The 13,438-nt window shown below is 40.1% G+C and overlaps 1 protein-coding gene across 2 annotated transcripts in view; it reads left to right on the top strand.

Annotated features, from left to right (window-relative positions):
- Window positions 1-4,213: 4,213 nt before the first annotated feature.
- Window positions 4,214-13,438, top strand: part of DCTN4 (dynactin subunit 4) — a 30,324-nt gene continuing 21,099 nt past the window's right edge. The window contains exons 1-3 of one of the 2 annotated variants that reach the window (XM_065874029.1): window positions 4,214-4,365; window positions 6,817-6,887; window positions 9,095-9,273. In XM_065874029.1, the coding sequence (XP_065730101.1) occupies window positions 4,231-4,365; window positions 6,817-6,887; window positions 9,095-9,273 (385 nt within the window). In that variant the 5' untranslated portion in view covers window positions 4,214-4,230. The remainder of the gene's footprint in view (window positions 4,366-6,816; window positions 6,888-9,094; window positions 9,274-13,438) is intronic. The other variant, XM_065874028.1, reaches the window with a different exon arrangement.

Raw genomic sequence — 13,438 nt, 5'->3', positions numbered from 1 at the left:
GCTCACAAAACGGCAGCTTGCTTTTCCCAAACAAGTGATCTAAGAGAGCACCCAACACAGCAATAGGGCACCCAGCATAGAAACCACAGACTTTCATAATCTAATCTCAGAAGGGTCAGCACCACTTCTATTGTATGCTATTGGTCACACAGTCCAACCCTGGTACAATGTGGAAGGGGAATACACAAGGGTATAAATACCACTGAAGGGCAAGTTGCAGGCTGGCTTCTACAGGTGGTCAAGAGTAACAAAACATCCCATTGAACTTCCCTGGGAGGGCAGAAAGATTCTCTCATGTAAAGTGACAGCTCAAAGTCTAAAAGAGCTTCCCAGAAATGAACTGTAAGAGGCACTCGAGAGGCACAGATGAGAGTGTGGGCAAGCCTGGAGATCCCAAGCATCCAAAAATAAGAAAAGAAATCAACTTAGTTAGTGCTCATTAAGTAAGCTGGAGATCCATGTAACTTCAGACAAACACTTCCTCTCTCTGAAACTGTTTTCTCACTTGTAAATGAAGGGACTGGACTAAACTGTGGCCGAATAACAAATACGTAGCAACTTATGTTCTGTGCTCTACCCACTTTAACATTTTTATTTTATTTTATTTTTTATTTTTATTTTTTTAACATCTTTATTGGGGTATAATTGCTTTACAATGGTGTGTTAGTTTCTGCTTTATAACAAAGTGAATCAGTTATATATATACTTATGTTCCCATATCTCTTCCCCCACTTTAACTTTTAACTCATTTTACCTGCATGGCGAAAGGTAAAGCTCGTTTGGAAGAGCCCTTGGCATCATTGCAAATGTGTTGGGTGCTCCCACACCAGTTTCCTATTCTCAGCCTGAGCTGGAGCTCCAAAGATGTGATTCATGTGTTTAGCAATGGGCTGGCTCTTTCTCTGGGCTTCTTGTGAAATATGCTTCCCTGTGTGGCAATCACTGTGCTTTGTGACTTGGAACAAAGTAAACTAGAGACTAAACAAGTTTGCTTCCTCTAAATATAAAAGTGATCCTTTCTGTGATGTTTTTATTTTGACCTCCAGGAGAAGAGAGAGTCTTGATAATTTCTGAGGAAATAAACTCCCAGCAGCTGAATTTGGCTGAACCGTGAAATGGATTTTCCCCCAGCCTAGCAAGGGCATCTCTGCTGACTCCAAACTACCCTTCATATGAAAGTCTATGTACATGTCTTCCCACGGTTGGGCATTGGGAAATCCTGTGAGTTCTACTTCAAAATATAGTCAGAATCCCTAGTCCATGGCACTGTTGCCTGTTGCCTGGTCACTGCAGTAATCTCCAAATTCACCCCCTGCTTCTATCCTTGTCCCTCTACAGTCCATTTCCAAAACAGTATCCAGAGTGACCCTTGTTAAATGTAGGTTAGATTGTATCACTGTTCTGCGTGAAATCCTATAATGGCTCCCCACTTCCTTCAGAGCAAAATACAACATCCTTAAAACGCCTTCAAGATCCTACATGAGCTGCACCCCCATTACCTCTGGGACTTCATCCCCTATACCTCTCTCCCTTGCTCACTCCATACCAGCCCCACTACCTCCTTGCTGTGCCTCAGTTAGGCCTTAGAGACTTTGCTCAGACTCTGCTTGGAAGACTCTTCCCCCCGATGGCCACCCAGCCCTCTCCTCACCTCCTTCAAATCTTTGTTCCTATCTTACCTTCTTATGAGGCCAACCCTGACCACCCTATTTAAAATTGTGACCAGTCTCCTTCCCCTATTTCTTCCTTTACCTTCTGAAAGAAGCAGTTACTTAAAGACCAAAAAGAAAAAAAATTTTAGTTACTGGATTCCATCTGCAGCAAGTTCCAGATAGTTGAAGATAGTATACTGAGTTAGGCTGGAATTCAATTTTCAATTATCTTTTATTCAATTCAACAAACAATACACTGGTGGTCTCCCAGAAGCAAGCTTTAGGGTTGGATGGTGAATTGTGGAGAGATGGAGGTCCAGCAAAGTGTAGTGAAGGCAAATAAACTTGCAACAAAGACCTGCATTCAAACCCTAGCTTCACCTCTATCTTCCTTTGGGAACCTGGGCAAGTCTCTTCCCTACTCTGGGCTTCAGTTCTCCATCTTGAAAATAAGGGGAGGGAACTAGTTAGTCTCTAAGATCATGTTTAGCTCTATAGCTCCATGACTTTACCCTTCTTTCACAGAGAGCTATGGTCTCTTGTGTCAGTTGCGAGTTCTCAGTAGTGAGTGGGCACAGAGAGTGCATGGCCACCAGCTATCTCTTATGAGCCAGCCCCTCAGGGGCCTGAGGTCTGCCTTAAGTACTAGCAGCAACTGGGTAATAGCTGCAGTGGTTAACCTGAAGTCACCCTGTGCATCCTCCAGCCGAAAGAGGATGCCCATCTCACCTTCCTGCGTCCTCAGCAGAGCACAGAGGAAGTGTTCCATGGTGCCACAGAATTAGCATTAGCTTCCGGTTATTCTACTAAGCAGAGAAGGGGGTGGGGGTGGGAACAAGCCTTGGTTAGATTTGAGGTATGCTTGGGAAATTACTATTGAAGCCAAGCAGACAGCATTCTAGAGGTGTGAAACTCATGTGCCCATAATGGGAATGGTGCATTCCAGCAAAGTTCCAGGGCAAAAATGAGTAGGCCATCAATTAATGTTCCAGTTTCCCTTGTATTTGCTTTCTTCTCTTTTTAAGTGTTGTTAGAAGAGCAACTGGTTTCTTACTCTGCTGTGAATATGAATGAACTGCTGTAGTGTGCAGGGAACTGCATTTATGGAATTAGAAAACAATACTGTACCAGGAGTGAGAAAACCTGGGGCATGTTCCTGGGGCATGTTGACACTCAGGACCTCATTTTCTCCATTTGAAAAATACAAGTATTGAACTAGAATCTTTCTAGTATATGATAATTCAGTCCACCCAGGAGGCTAGAGCAGGCGTCAGCAGACTCCAACCCGTGGCTGTTGTCTGTTTTGGTAAAACCTGCCAGCACCAACTGAAGCAGGCTGGCCCTGGGAGCCTCAGAAACCAAGCCGGGTATCCTCCTATGACTCACTTTCTCCCTCTGCTCCCAGTGCCTGTCTGCAGTGCCAGTGCCTGTGCCTTGCTGCTGCCCAGGGCCCAGGCTGGTCCCTACCTACACATTGGGGATTCTGCTACTGTTGACTACCAGTCACAGAGCAGAGGAATCTCAGTCTGCCCCAGTTGAGATGGCCAGGCTTTCTTGGGAGAAGAGAAGGGCACCCCAATCTCGGTTTCCTGCACTGTAAAATAGAGATAATGATAGTACCTGCCTTTTGAAGTTCTGGTGAAAATTAAATGAGACAATGTATGTATAGTTTTGACACTGTTCTGCATTCAGTAAATGCTCAATAAACGTCAACTAATATTACTATTCAGTTCTATTTCTTCTCAATCACCAACTCTAATATCAGATAGGTAATAATACAACATTAGTACAAAGGAAAAAGCACTTAAGTGATGGCAGGTAACATCGGCTCCAGTCTCTGCCAGCCCAGCTCTAAGTGGTTATTTTACATGTCTAAGCTTTAGTTTATGCACTAGAAAAATGTAAACGACACCTAGCAACATTGTTCATTCATTGATTCCACTCCTTCACTAAGCAATATTTATTGAACACCCACAGTATAGACTTAGTCCTAACGCTAAATATGCAAAACCTGAAAATGAATGAGATATGGCTTCTGCGGGGAGGAGCTCAATCTAAGAAACTTCAAACGAGATAACGTCCGTGAAAGTTTCCTATAGGTCGGTAACGAGACTGTCAGAAGAAAGTGCTGGTGTGGACTCTTAGTTTTCCAGTTCCGATGAAACTGTCTCAGAGATCCTCCCTAACTTCCGGATGTTTGTCTGGAAGGTGAGGGCGGTAGAGGCAGTGTTAAATAAAACAGAAGAGCAGCCTTCCTTTCTGTTAGAAACAAAGGAAAGGAGCGCACTGTGTCTGTATGGATTTGTTCTGCGACTCCGTACTTATCAAAAAAAGGTCTAAGCTCAGCCCAGACGGCTGACGCTCTCAAAAATGCTGGAGAGGTAAGGTGGAGGCGGGGTGAAAACCGGGAACCCCAGACGAGCATGCGCACTTTGACTTTCGTCCGGCGCAAAGGCCCTCTAGCTCGGAAACCTTACGTCAAAGTCTACGTTGAAAGACGTAGGGAGGGAAGCCAGGGAAACGCTCGCTCTCGAGTCACGTGACGCGACGAGAGCGTCGTTGGCTCCTCCCCCTAAAGATGGCGTCGTTGCTGCAATCGGAGCGGGTTCTCTACGTAGTCCAGGGAGAAAAGAAGGTTCGGGCCCCGCTCTCGCAGCTTTACTTCTGCCGCTATTGTAGCGAGCTGCGGTCGCTGGAATGTGTGTCTCACGAGGTAATGCAGTCGTCCCATGAAGAGTGTGTGTGTTGGGGGAGGGGGGAGGCGGTTCCTCCTAGTCAGCGCGACCAGCGGGTGGTAATTTTCCTAACATGCTGATTGGCTCTGCCTTCCGTCACTCAGATTTGCCTGTGATTTAATTTGCTTATACGTACGTAATTTGTCACTTGGAAAGGAGGAGCGGCCTTGGGTGGGGCTGAGCGGCCCTTCTGTTCTAGAGCGCCCTCTGGGACAAACTTGACTTTGGGGACCCTGGCCATCTCCTTCGGGGGGTGGGTGTTGGTTATTGGGTGGGTCAGGGGGAGAAAAGGTATGGGGATGCTTAGTTCAGGCCACTTGAGGGGCGAGATATCGTCTTTCCAGCATTGATTGAGGGAGTGGGGAGGTCCGCGGGCATTCTCATCCAAGCCCCTCCCTTCCTGGAAGTTCTGCCCCTGCTTGGGCAGAAACTGGGCCCTCTTCCAAACTGCCTTGTTATGTTTCCTGACCCAGCCCAAGGCCTGCAGCAGATAAGAGGTTGGGATGGGGTGAGCTGAGTGAAAAGCGCTTACAATCGGGTCTGTCGTTTAAGAAGCTCAAAGTGTTATATTCATGGCGCTTCTCCTGAGGGTACATTTCTGACCTTCACTGGCGCAAGTGGGCGTTGGAGGTGGGATTGCTCAAAATGTAAAAGACCCCCGGAAAAAAAAATCACCAAATAACAAAACCCCAGAACTTCTGCAGCACTTGGAACATGTTGTTCATTCAATAGGCTCTGTGGATTAAAAGACGCGTTAAGACGTAAATCTTGCTGTTGAGTAACTTGCAGTCTCGTGAAGGAAAAGCTGATTAGTAATAATACATAGTTAATGCTTATTCAGTACTTTCAATATGCCATGTGCTTTACATAATCTTTAATCATCCTACAAACTAGAATAGATACTCTTTTTTAAAAACCACTTTACAGTTAAAGAAAGAGGCATATAATGTTTGCGCTGGGTCACACAGCCAAAAATTTGTGGGTGGGAGGGGGCAGCAAGATTTGAAACCAAGCAGCCTGATTCAGAGGACTTGAGTGAGGATCCCTGGACGGTTAAAAATGCATATGAGAATATGTCCTATGCTATAAGCCATTTTACACATTATGAATAATTATTATTTTATTGGGAATATTTTTCATACTGTTAGGAATAGTCAGAGAAAGCAGTTAAATAACACAAGAGAAAAATCAATGCTGTATTATATACATGATTTTTTTTTTCTCCATCTCCATTAGCACTTTGTATGCTTATTCTTTGGCAGGTCCTTTCTCTTTAGGATGCTGTCCCAGCGCCACCTCTAGAATTTATTGGATTAGATTCTCATTTGGTGATCATTAGGGAGCTGAGTCTCCATAATCTGTAAGGATCTCTTCAGCTAGGACATTCAGTCTGTGACTGAATCTTTTACGGACTGGTGTGCACCTGTGAAATGGAGGCCATTAGGGTTTGGGGAAGGATGATGTTAGTGAGGGCTGAAGCAGTCCAGAAATTTCAAATGACAAGCCTGGGGTTGGAGCTGCATATGAAGGGATGAGCATAATTTGGAAAGGGGACAGGGAGGAATAAATTATATTTTGCCTTTTATGATGAGTAAGTGCAAATATAAGTTAACAGTATTATATTTTGTGTTCCTGGAGACTTATTTGAGCAGTAACTTTATCTTTTCAAAGGTGGTTCTGTTTATAAGCAGATGATGAAAAAAGAAAACAGTTTCTGTCATAGTATTTATGTTCAAGTGAATCTGTCCATCTGCAGGTGACTAGAGTTCTAGAATTATCAAATAGGATCTACTACATTAAAGAAAATATTTAGTCCTTAAAAAAATACAATGAATTTAATTTTGTACTGTGTTTTTGCATTAAATACAATAAGACTGTGTTGTTAACTTAGTAGTTTAATTTGCCATTTAAAAATCTCTAATTGGTTGGCTACAGCTGACTTTGTAAATGTTAATGTATGCTTTTCTTCAGTGAACACGTAATACCTCAGTAATGGGAAAACTTTTAAAATCTCTTAACAATTTGTGTGGCCAAGTTATTGCAGTCACACAAAGCTAGACTAGATAGAAGGATATTTGATCACAGCCTCATAAATTGGGTTTATTTATTAATCTTTTTAGATTATCATAGAGCTCTTTTACATAAACATGTTTTAACACGTCTAATACATAAAACCCTGATGAAAGGGAATAGGAAAGATCAGAAAGGAAAAACAGAAGGATTTCAGGAAATCCAGAGGTTAAGAAAACAACAGGTGATTGAAGAATAAACCCGATGCTGAAAACAGTCCAGGTTCTTTGCCAGATCAATGGTCTCTCACCTCTGCTGCAGAATAATGTAATTTAAATTTCACTAATTGGCATAGGCATATATACAAGCCAAGCTAAATGTCTTTTCCTTCGATTTTTTGATTTCTCGTTTCTTTCTAGGTGGACTCCCATTATTGTCCCAGTTGTTTAGAGAATATGCCATCGGCTGAAGCCAAACTAAAAAAGAATAGGTAAGACTGGGATCAATTTTTTCTATTTTCCCCAGCTGTTTCTTTAATAGCTGGTAAAAAAGCACATGGAATTAACTCTCATTTTTAACAAACTGTTTTTCTTTTTTTAGCATCACTTATGCCAAAGGTGAAACTTTCATTTTAAAAAAATAAATTGTATTTTAGAACAGTTTTAGACTTAAGAATTACTGTGAAGATGATACAGAAAATTCTGTTTACTCCTTACCCAGTCTCCCCTATTATAAATGTCGTATGTTAGTATGGTATATTTGTCTCAACTAATGAACATTATTGGTAACATTATTATTAAATGAACTCTATATTTTATTTAGATTTCCTCAGTTTTCCCCTAATCTCCTTTTTCTGTTCTAGGATCCTATTCAGGATACCCACATTATATTTAATAGTCATGTCTCTTTCGGCTCCTCTTGCTGTGATATTTTCTTAGACTTTCCTTAGTTTTGAGGAGTACTGGTAAGATATTTTATAGAATGTCCCTCAATTGGAAGTTGTCTTATGTTTTTCTCTTCAGCTGGGGGAATGTGTTGTGGGGAGGAGAACCACACAGGTAAAGTGCATCTCTCATCACATCATATCAAAGGTATATACCACCAACATGACATCACTATTGATGTTAACTTTGATTACCTGGCTTGAGCTAGTGTTTGTCAGGTTTCTCTGATGTAAAGTTACTCTTTTTATTTTCTTCTCCTTTCCCATATTGTACTCTTTGGAAAGAAATGCACTATTACAGCCCACACTTAAATAGTGGGGAGTTATGATCCCCTTCCATGAAGGCTATCTCCATGTATTACTTGGAATTCTTTTGTATGGAAGATTTTTCTCTTCTCCCCTTTTTATTTATTTAGTCATTTACTTCAAGCAGTATGGGCTTGTGAATATTTATTTTATACTTTAGGTTATAATCCAGTACTACTATTTTTTTTTTTTTTAATTCAGATTGTTCCGGCTTTGGCCATTGGGACCTCTTTTAGTAGACTTCCTTCTCCCTTTGGCATACCCCCATCATTATATGGCAGTGAGGAGGAGCGAAGTGTTATTCAGTTGTTTGAGAACTTTCTTACTTACTCCAGGCTCATCCTCTATATTTTCTGCTCCAGTCCTAGAATTAGCCGTTTCTCCAAGGAGCCCTGGTACCTTTTATTCAAGATTGGTATTGCAAACCAAGATCTGGGTAGTATTAAAAACCAAGATTGGTATTAAAAACCAAGATCTGGTATTAAAAAGCAAGATCTGGTACTCACTGCTACTGGTGCCATTTTGGTTTTTAGCATGGTGTGGAAGTCCTTTGTAACCAGTCACACCTCTGTACCTCCATGGATATGAACCACTGTTTTGTCTTTCCTGTCCCGGAGAAATAGCTCCTTATAAACCAGTTTTGTATGCTTTCCATACATTAAATTTTGTCATTTAATCCTCAGAATATCCCTATGAAGTGGGTACTATTATTATCCTTATTTGAGGATATTACCTAGTAGCAAAATAACACAGAAAATTGGAGTTATGGAATGGAACGTCAGAACAAGTCCAGGACTGGAGGTGAAATCTTGATAATTTCAGATGGTGGGAAAGTTAAGAATAACAAGGCATGGGGAGGACTGTAGGGGAATGTTGAGTGTTTCACTAGGAAGAGTAATGACTAAAGAGAGCAGAAAACCCTGAAAATGCCCCTTCTGAAACATTTCATCTTGGTAACATTGTTTGGTATCTGTTTCAGCTCTCTGGCACAGCAAACAAGCAGTTATTTTCCAAACCCAGTTTCACAGCTTATTGTATTGTTGCCTCTCAGTTTTCCATTGTGCAATTGGTCTGTTCTCTCTAAAGTCATAAGCTGTGACATTTCTCTGTCCCACAGAAATCTTTGTGGTCTGTAAAAGAGTCTAAAAGTTAACTCCAGACTGCTAACCGTGATTCCCTCTCTGGAGTAGGATTGGGTCATGCTGTAACTCTTCAGGAACTTTGATGATGATTGCATTTTTAAAAATAATTATCGTAATACTTTTGGAATTTTAAAATGAAGTTTGTAGGAGCCTCTTCAGAGTACTTTTTAATTTCTTTTTGCTTGAGAGCCACGCTTCCCTTATAGTTCTCTCTTGAATTCCTAACATGTAGAGCAATGTCTGGCACATAGTAGGTGCTCGGTAAATATTTGTTGAATGAATCAATGATTGTTTGTCGTGTCCTAGATGCGCCAACTGCTTTGACTGTCCTGGCTGTATGCACACCCTCTCCACTCGGGCAACAAGCATTTCCACACAGCTTCCAGATGACCCAGCCAAGACCACGGTGAAGAAAGCCTATTACCTGGCCTGTGGATTTTGTCGCTGGACATCTAGAGATGTGGGCATGGCAGACAAATCTGTGGGTGAGTGAGGCGGACTTCAACATGAGATTTTGTGAAATCGGCAGTGCTGTAATTGCACACAAATCATTATTTCTGTTACCTGTTGAGAGGTAGGTGATAAATTCAGAGTATTTTGTCATTAAATCTTCTATGTTCCCACATTCTCATATGGACTGTGATGTTTCCTCTGAGACTTGGTAAACTATTTCATTTTCTTAAAGTTGGTAAAATAGCATTTATAAATCTGATACTTTTTTAGAATCAAAAGATTAATGTTCTTCATAAAAAATAAATGCTCCTGATGGTGGAACACACCATGAACAAACCTAAAAGATAAAAGTCACAAAGCTTGGATCATATATAACAGTAAAGATAAATAACCAAAAATAAGGAACCCTTAGAAATCAGAAAGCTACCCAATAGAAAGAAAGAAATTGTCAGAGGATATGAACTGCAGCTCTCAGAAATGGAAATAAAGATGGTCAATAACCAAAGTGTGCACATTGGATTTTTTTTCTTGCACACAACTTGGTGAGGTGATTTTTTTTAAGTCAATAAATATGCAAAAAGATAAGTTCAGTTTTGCCAGTAATCATGAAAATGCAAATTAAAACTTCGTCCATTGATTTGGCAAAATTTAAAAAATCTGGTAGTATGACAAGAATATGGGAAAATAGTTCTTTTGTCTGCTGCCATTTTAGAGAGCAGTTTGACAACATTTATTAAAATTTCAAATTGCTTTTATTCTTTTACCCAGAAATTACATGTCCAAGTATCTATCCTGGAGCATTCAAACACATGCTCAAAGATACATCTATATGTATCATAAGTGAAACAGGAAAGTTATGTATGTTTGGACCTAAAGAAAACCTAAGGTATTAAATTACCTTTCCATCATTTGAGCATTTCAAAGCAGAGGTTGCATTTACCTTCATTAGGAAACTTCCTTTTTTATTCATATCCTGTACTCCATGGTTAATATCAGAGAGTAGAAACTTTATTACAATCAGTTCAAAATCTTGAGTTGCTGTTTATTTTTTATATAAACAGCAGCACTGCTAACTCCCCATTGTCTTTTTTCTTTCTGAAATTTCGTTTGTTTAATTTTGTGAAAACTTTTTAGATTTGTTAAAAATTCCCATTTTTACATTTCCATTAAAAATATCAACTTACTGGGGCTTCCCTGGTGGCGCAGTGGTTGAGAGTCCACCTGCTGATGCAGGGGACACGGGTTTGTGCCTCGGTCTGGGAGGATCCCACATGCCGCGGAGCGGCTGGGCCCGTGAGCCATGGCCGTTGAGCCTGCGCGTCCGGAGCCTGTGCTCCACAACGGGAGAGGCCACAACAGTGAGAGGCCCGTGTACCGCAAAAAAAGAAAAAAAATCAACTTACTATTTACATGAGGAAGCCAACTAAAAACTCATTATGTTATTTGACATAACTAAAATGAAGATGGACTTCAGCTAAAAGTTTTCTACAGATTCTTACATAGCTTGGAAGTAAATATGGGTGAAGTTCCTTTAGATTCAACTCTATTCTTAAAACTTAATCCTTGGTTCTCTTGAGTTCACCCTTTGGTTTAGAATGCTTGAGCTCTTGGTTGTTTTTCTAACTTCATACATTATGTTGATAAAATACTCTTCAAAAACAAAAAACCAACTAAACAAGTCCCTTAAAAATGCTCATTGGTGGGTAGGCATTTCCTGAACTGTGATTTATATTGGAAAGTATCTGTGGCATCTTCTTAGATTGTCAGTAAATATTTGTGTGTGTGTTTTAATGTCAGTGTAGCAAGTAAATTGTTTGAATTTGTTTATGAATTTATGTTACATGTAGAAAGCAACCTCAAAGTGGCACTTAGTTCAGTGAGTTAAAGTGTATTTTTTCCATGTTTGTATTTTGTTTCTTTTTATCAAGTTAAAGAAAGGAAGCCTAGAAATCCAGATAGATTTCTCAGTTTGTTACTCTGTAAGTGCTTTTTTAATACTTTCTGGACTGTAAGCTATTAGAATTGGAGAATTTATTTTTCAGAATTTAAAGGCTGTGCTTGTTTCTAGAAATCTAGCTCCTCTAGGGTATCTTGACAGTGATAATTGAATACTAGGAGTTCTTAAGGAGTACAGGTAATTTCATTTCTTCCATGATGTCACTGGTGTCTGAGAAGCCCTGAAACCACTTTAGTTAGAACTGTTTGTTTATTTGTAAGTAAGCCATTGTGTCAGTAATGTGCAGTAACTTTTTAATGTCTCTCAAATTTACATTTAGAATAAATCACCAGTTCTAAAAATGCAATTAGGTAAAACATTCAGATTTTCTAAAATATTACTAAAACATTTCTTTCACATAATTATTTTTCATAATTGCCTTAAGGCAACTTTTAAAATATAAATACTGTACTTAAGGATGTTATTGCTGCCTTTTCTTGCAAGGGGCTATAGTGTCACCTTCAACAGGAGTCCTTTTTATTTGGAAAAAGTTATTTTTAATTATAGAAATAATACACTTTTATGAACTTATCACCCAGCTTAAGAAATTAAACATAACCAAAACAGTGTAAGCCCATTGTATAGCCTTCCCCCCACTGCATCTGCCGCCTTCTGCCTTCTAGACAGAGATAGTCATCACAGTCCTGAATTCAGATGGTCATCTGAAAAAAACCATGTATGCTTTTGCACTTCTTCATGTATGTATGTAGCCACTAGCAAAGAATGCTTCTCAACTTGAAACAAATAGAACCATGCTTTGTGCATCCTGCTACAATTTATCTCTATCAGGTTTGTCTGTGGTATGTAGTTGTGATGATGGGTGATTCATGCATGACTTACCACAGATCTCTTCTTCACATTTAGGTTGTTTTCAATTTTTTGGTTCTGACAACAGTGCTGTTAGAAACATTCTTGTGTGTGTTTCCTGTCACAAGAGCAAGGGTTTCTCTATATAACAAAGTAAAATTGGTGGTTTTAAGATGTGTACATGTTTAGCTCTCCAAAATGGTTTACCAATTTTTGCTCCCACTAATAATATATGAGTAGACTACCCATTGCTCCAGATCTCCAGCAGCTCTTAGCATTGTTGGACTTCTTTCAAGTTTTTCCAAACTGATGGTTGTGAAATGGTATCTCGTTACAGTTCCCCCACCCCCAACCCCGCTTTTTTTGGTTAGCTTTATTGAGATATAATTTACATATAATGAAGCTCACCAATTTTAAGTGTAAAATGCTTTGATTTTTGACAAATGTGTATAGCCATGTAGCCACCTCCACAATCATAGAACATTTCCGTTACCCCAAAAAGTTGTCTCATGCCCCTTTGTAGTCACTTCCTTACCCCCCCCCCCCACCTCCTGGCTCCTGACTACCACTGATTTCTTTCTTTCACTGTAATTGTGCCTCTTCTAGAAGTTTATATAATTGGAGTAGTTTAGTCTGTTGTGTCTGTCTTCTTTCACTTAGCATAATGCTTATGAGGTTCGTTCGTGTTTTTGCTTTTGATTTTTGAGTTGTCTTCTATTGTATGGATATACCATAATTTGTTTATTCATTCTCCAGTTAATGGACATTGAATTTTTTGCAGTTTAGGGTTCATATGAATAAAACTGGCTATGAACATTTGCCTAGAAATCTTAGTGTGAATATGTATTTTCATTTTTCTTGAGTATATACCTAGGAATGGAATTGCTGAGTCATAGGGTTAAGTGTATGTTTTCCTTGACTGAAAACTGCCAAACTATTTTCCACAGTGGCTGTACTATTTTGGGTCCTCACCAGCCATGTAGGAGAGTTCCAGTTCCTCATCAACTATTAGTATTGGTTTTCTTTTTTCATCTTGGCCATTCTAGTGAGTGGGTAGTGATACCTCATTGTGGTTTTAATTTGCATTTCCTTAATGTGCTTGTTTGCCATCTGTGTATTTTCTTTGGTGAAGTGTTTGTACAAATCTTTGACTATTTTTTTTTTTTTTTTTTTTTTTTTTTTTGTGGTACTTGGGCCTCTCACTGTTGTGGCCTCTCCCGTCGTAGAGCACAGGCTCCGGACGCACAGGCTCAACGGCCATGGCTCAGGGGCCCAGCTGCTCCGCGGCATGTGGGATCCTCCCAGACCGGGGCACGAACCCACGTCCCCTGCATCGGCAGGCGGACTCTCAACCACTGCGCCACCAGGGAAGCCCTCTTTGCCTATTTTTAAAC

This window comes from Phocoena phocoena, chromosome 3 (genome assembly GCF_963924675.1).
Source record: "Phocoena phocoena chromosome 3, mPhoPho1.1, whole genome shotgun sequence".
In the NCBI taxonomy this organism is placed as follows: domain Eukaryota; kingdom Metazoa; phylum Chordata; class Mammalia; order Artiodactyla; family Phocoenidae; genus Phocoena; species Phocoena phocoena.
The sequence above is the reverse complement of the archived record's forward strand: the minus strand, read 5'-3'. Positions and strand labels throughout refer to the sequence as shown.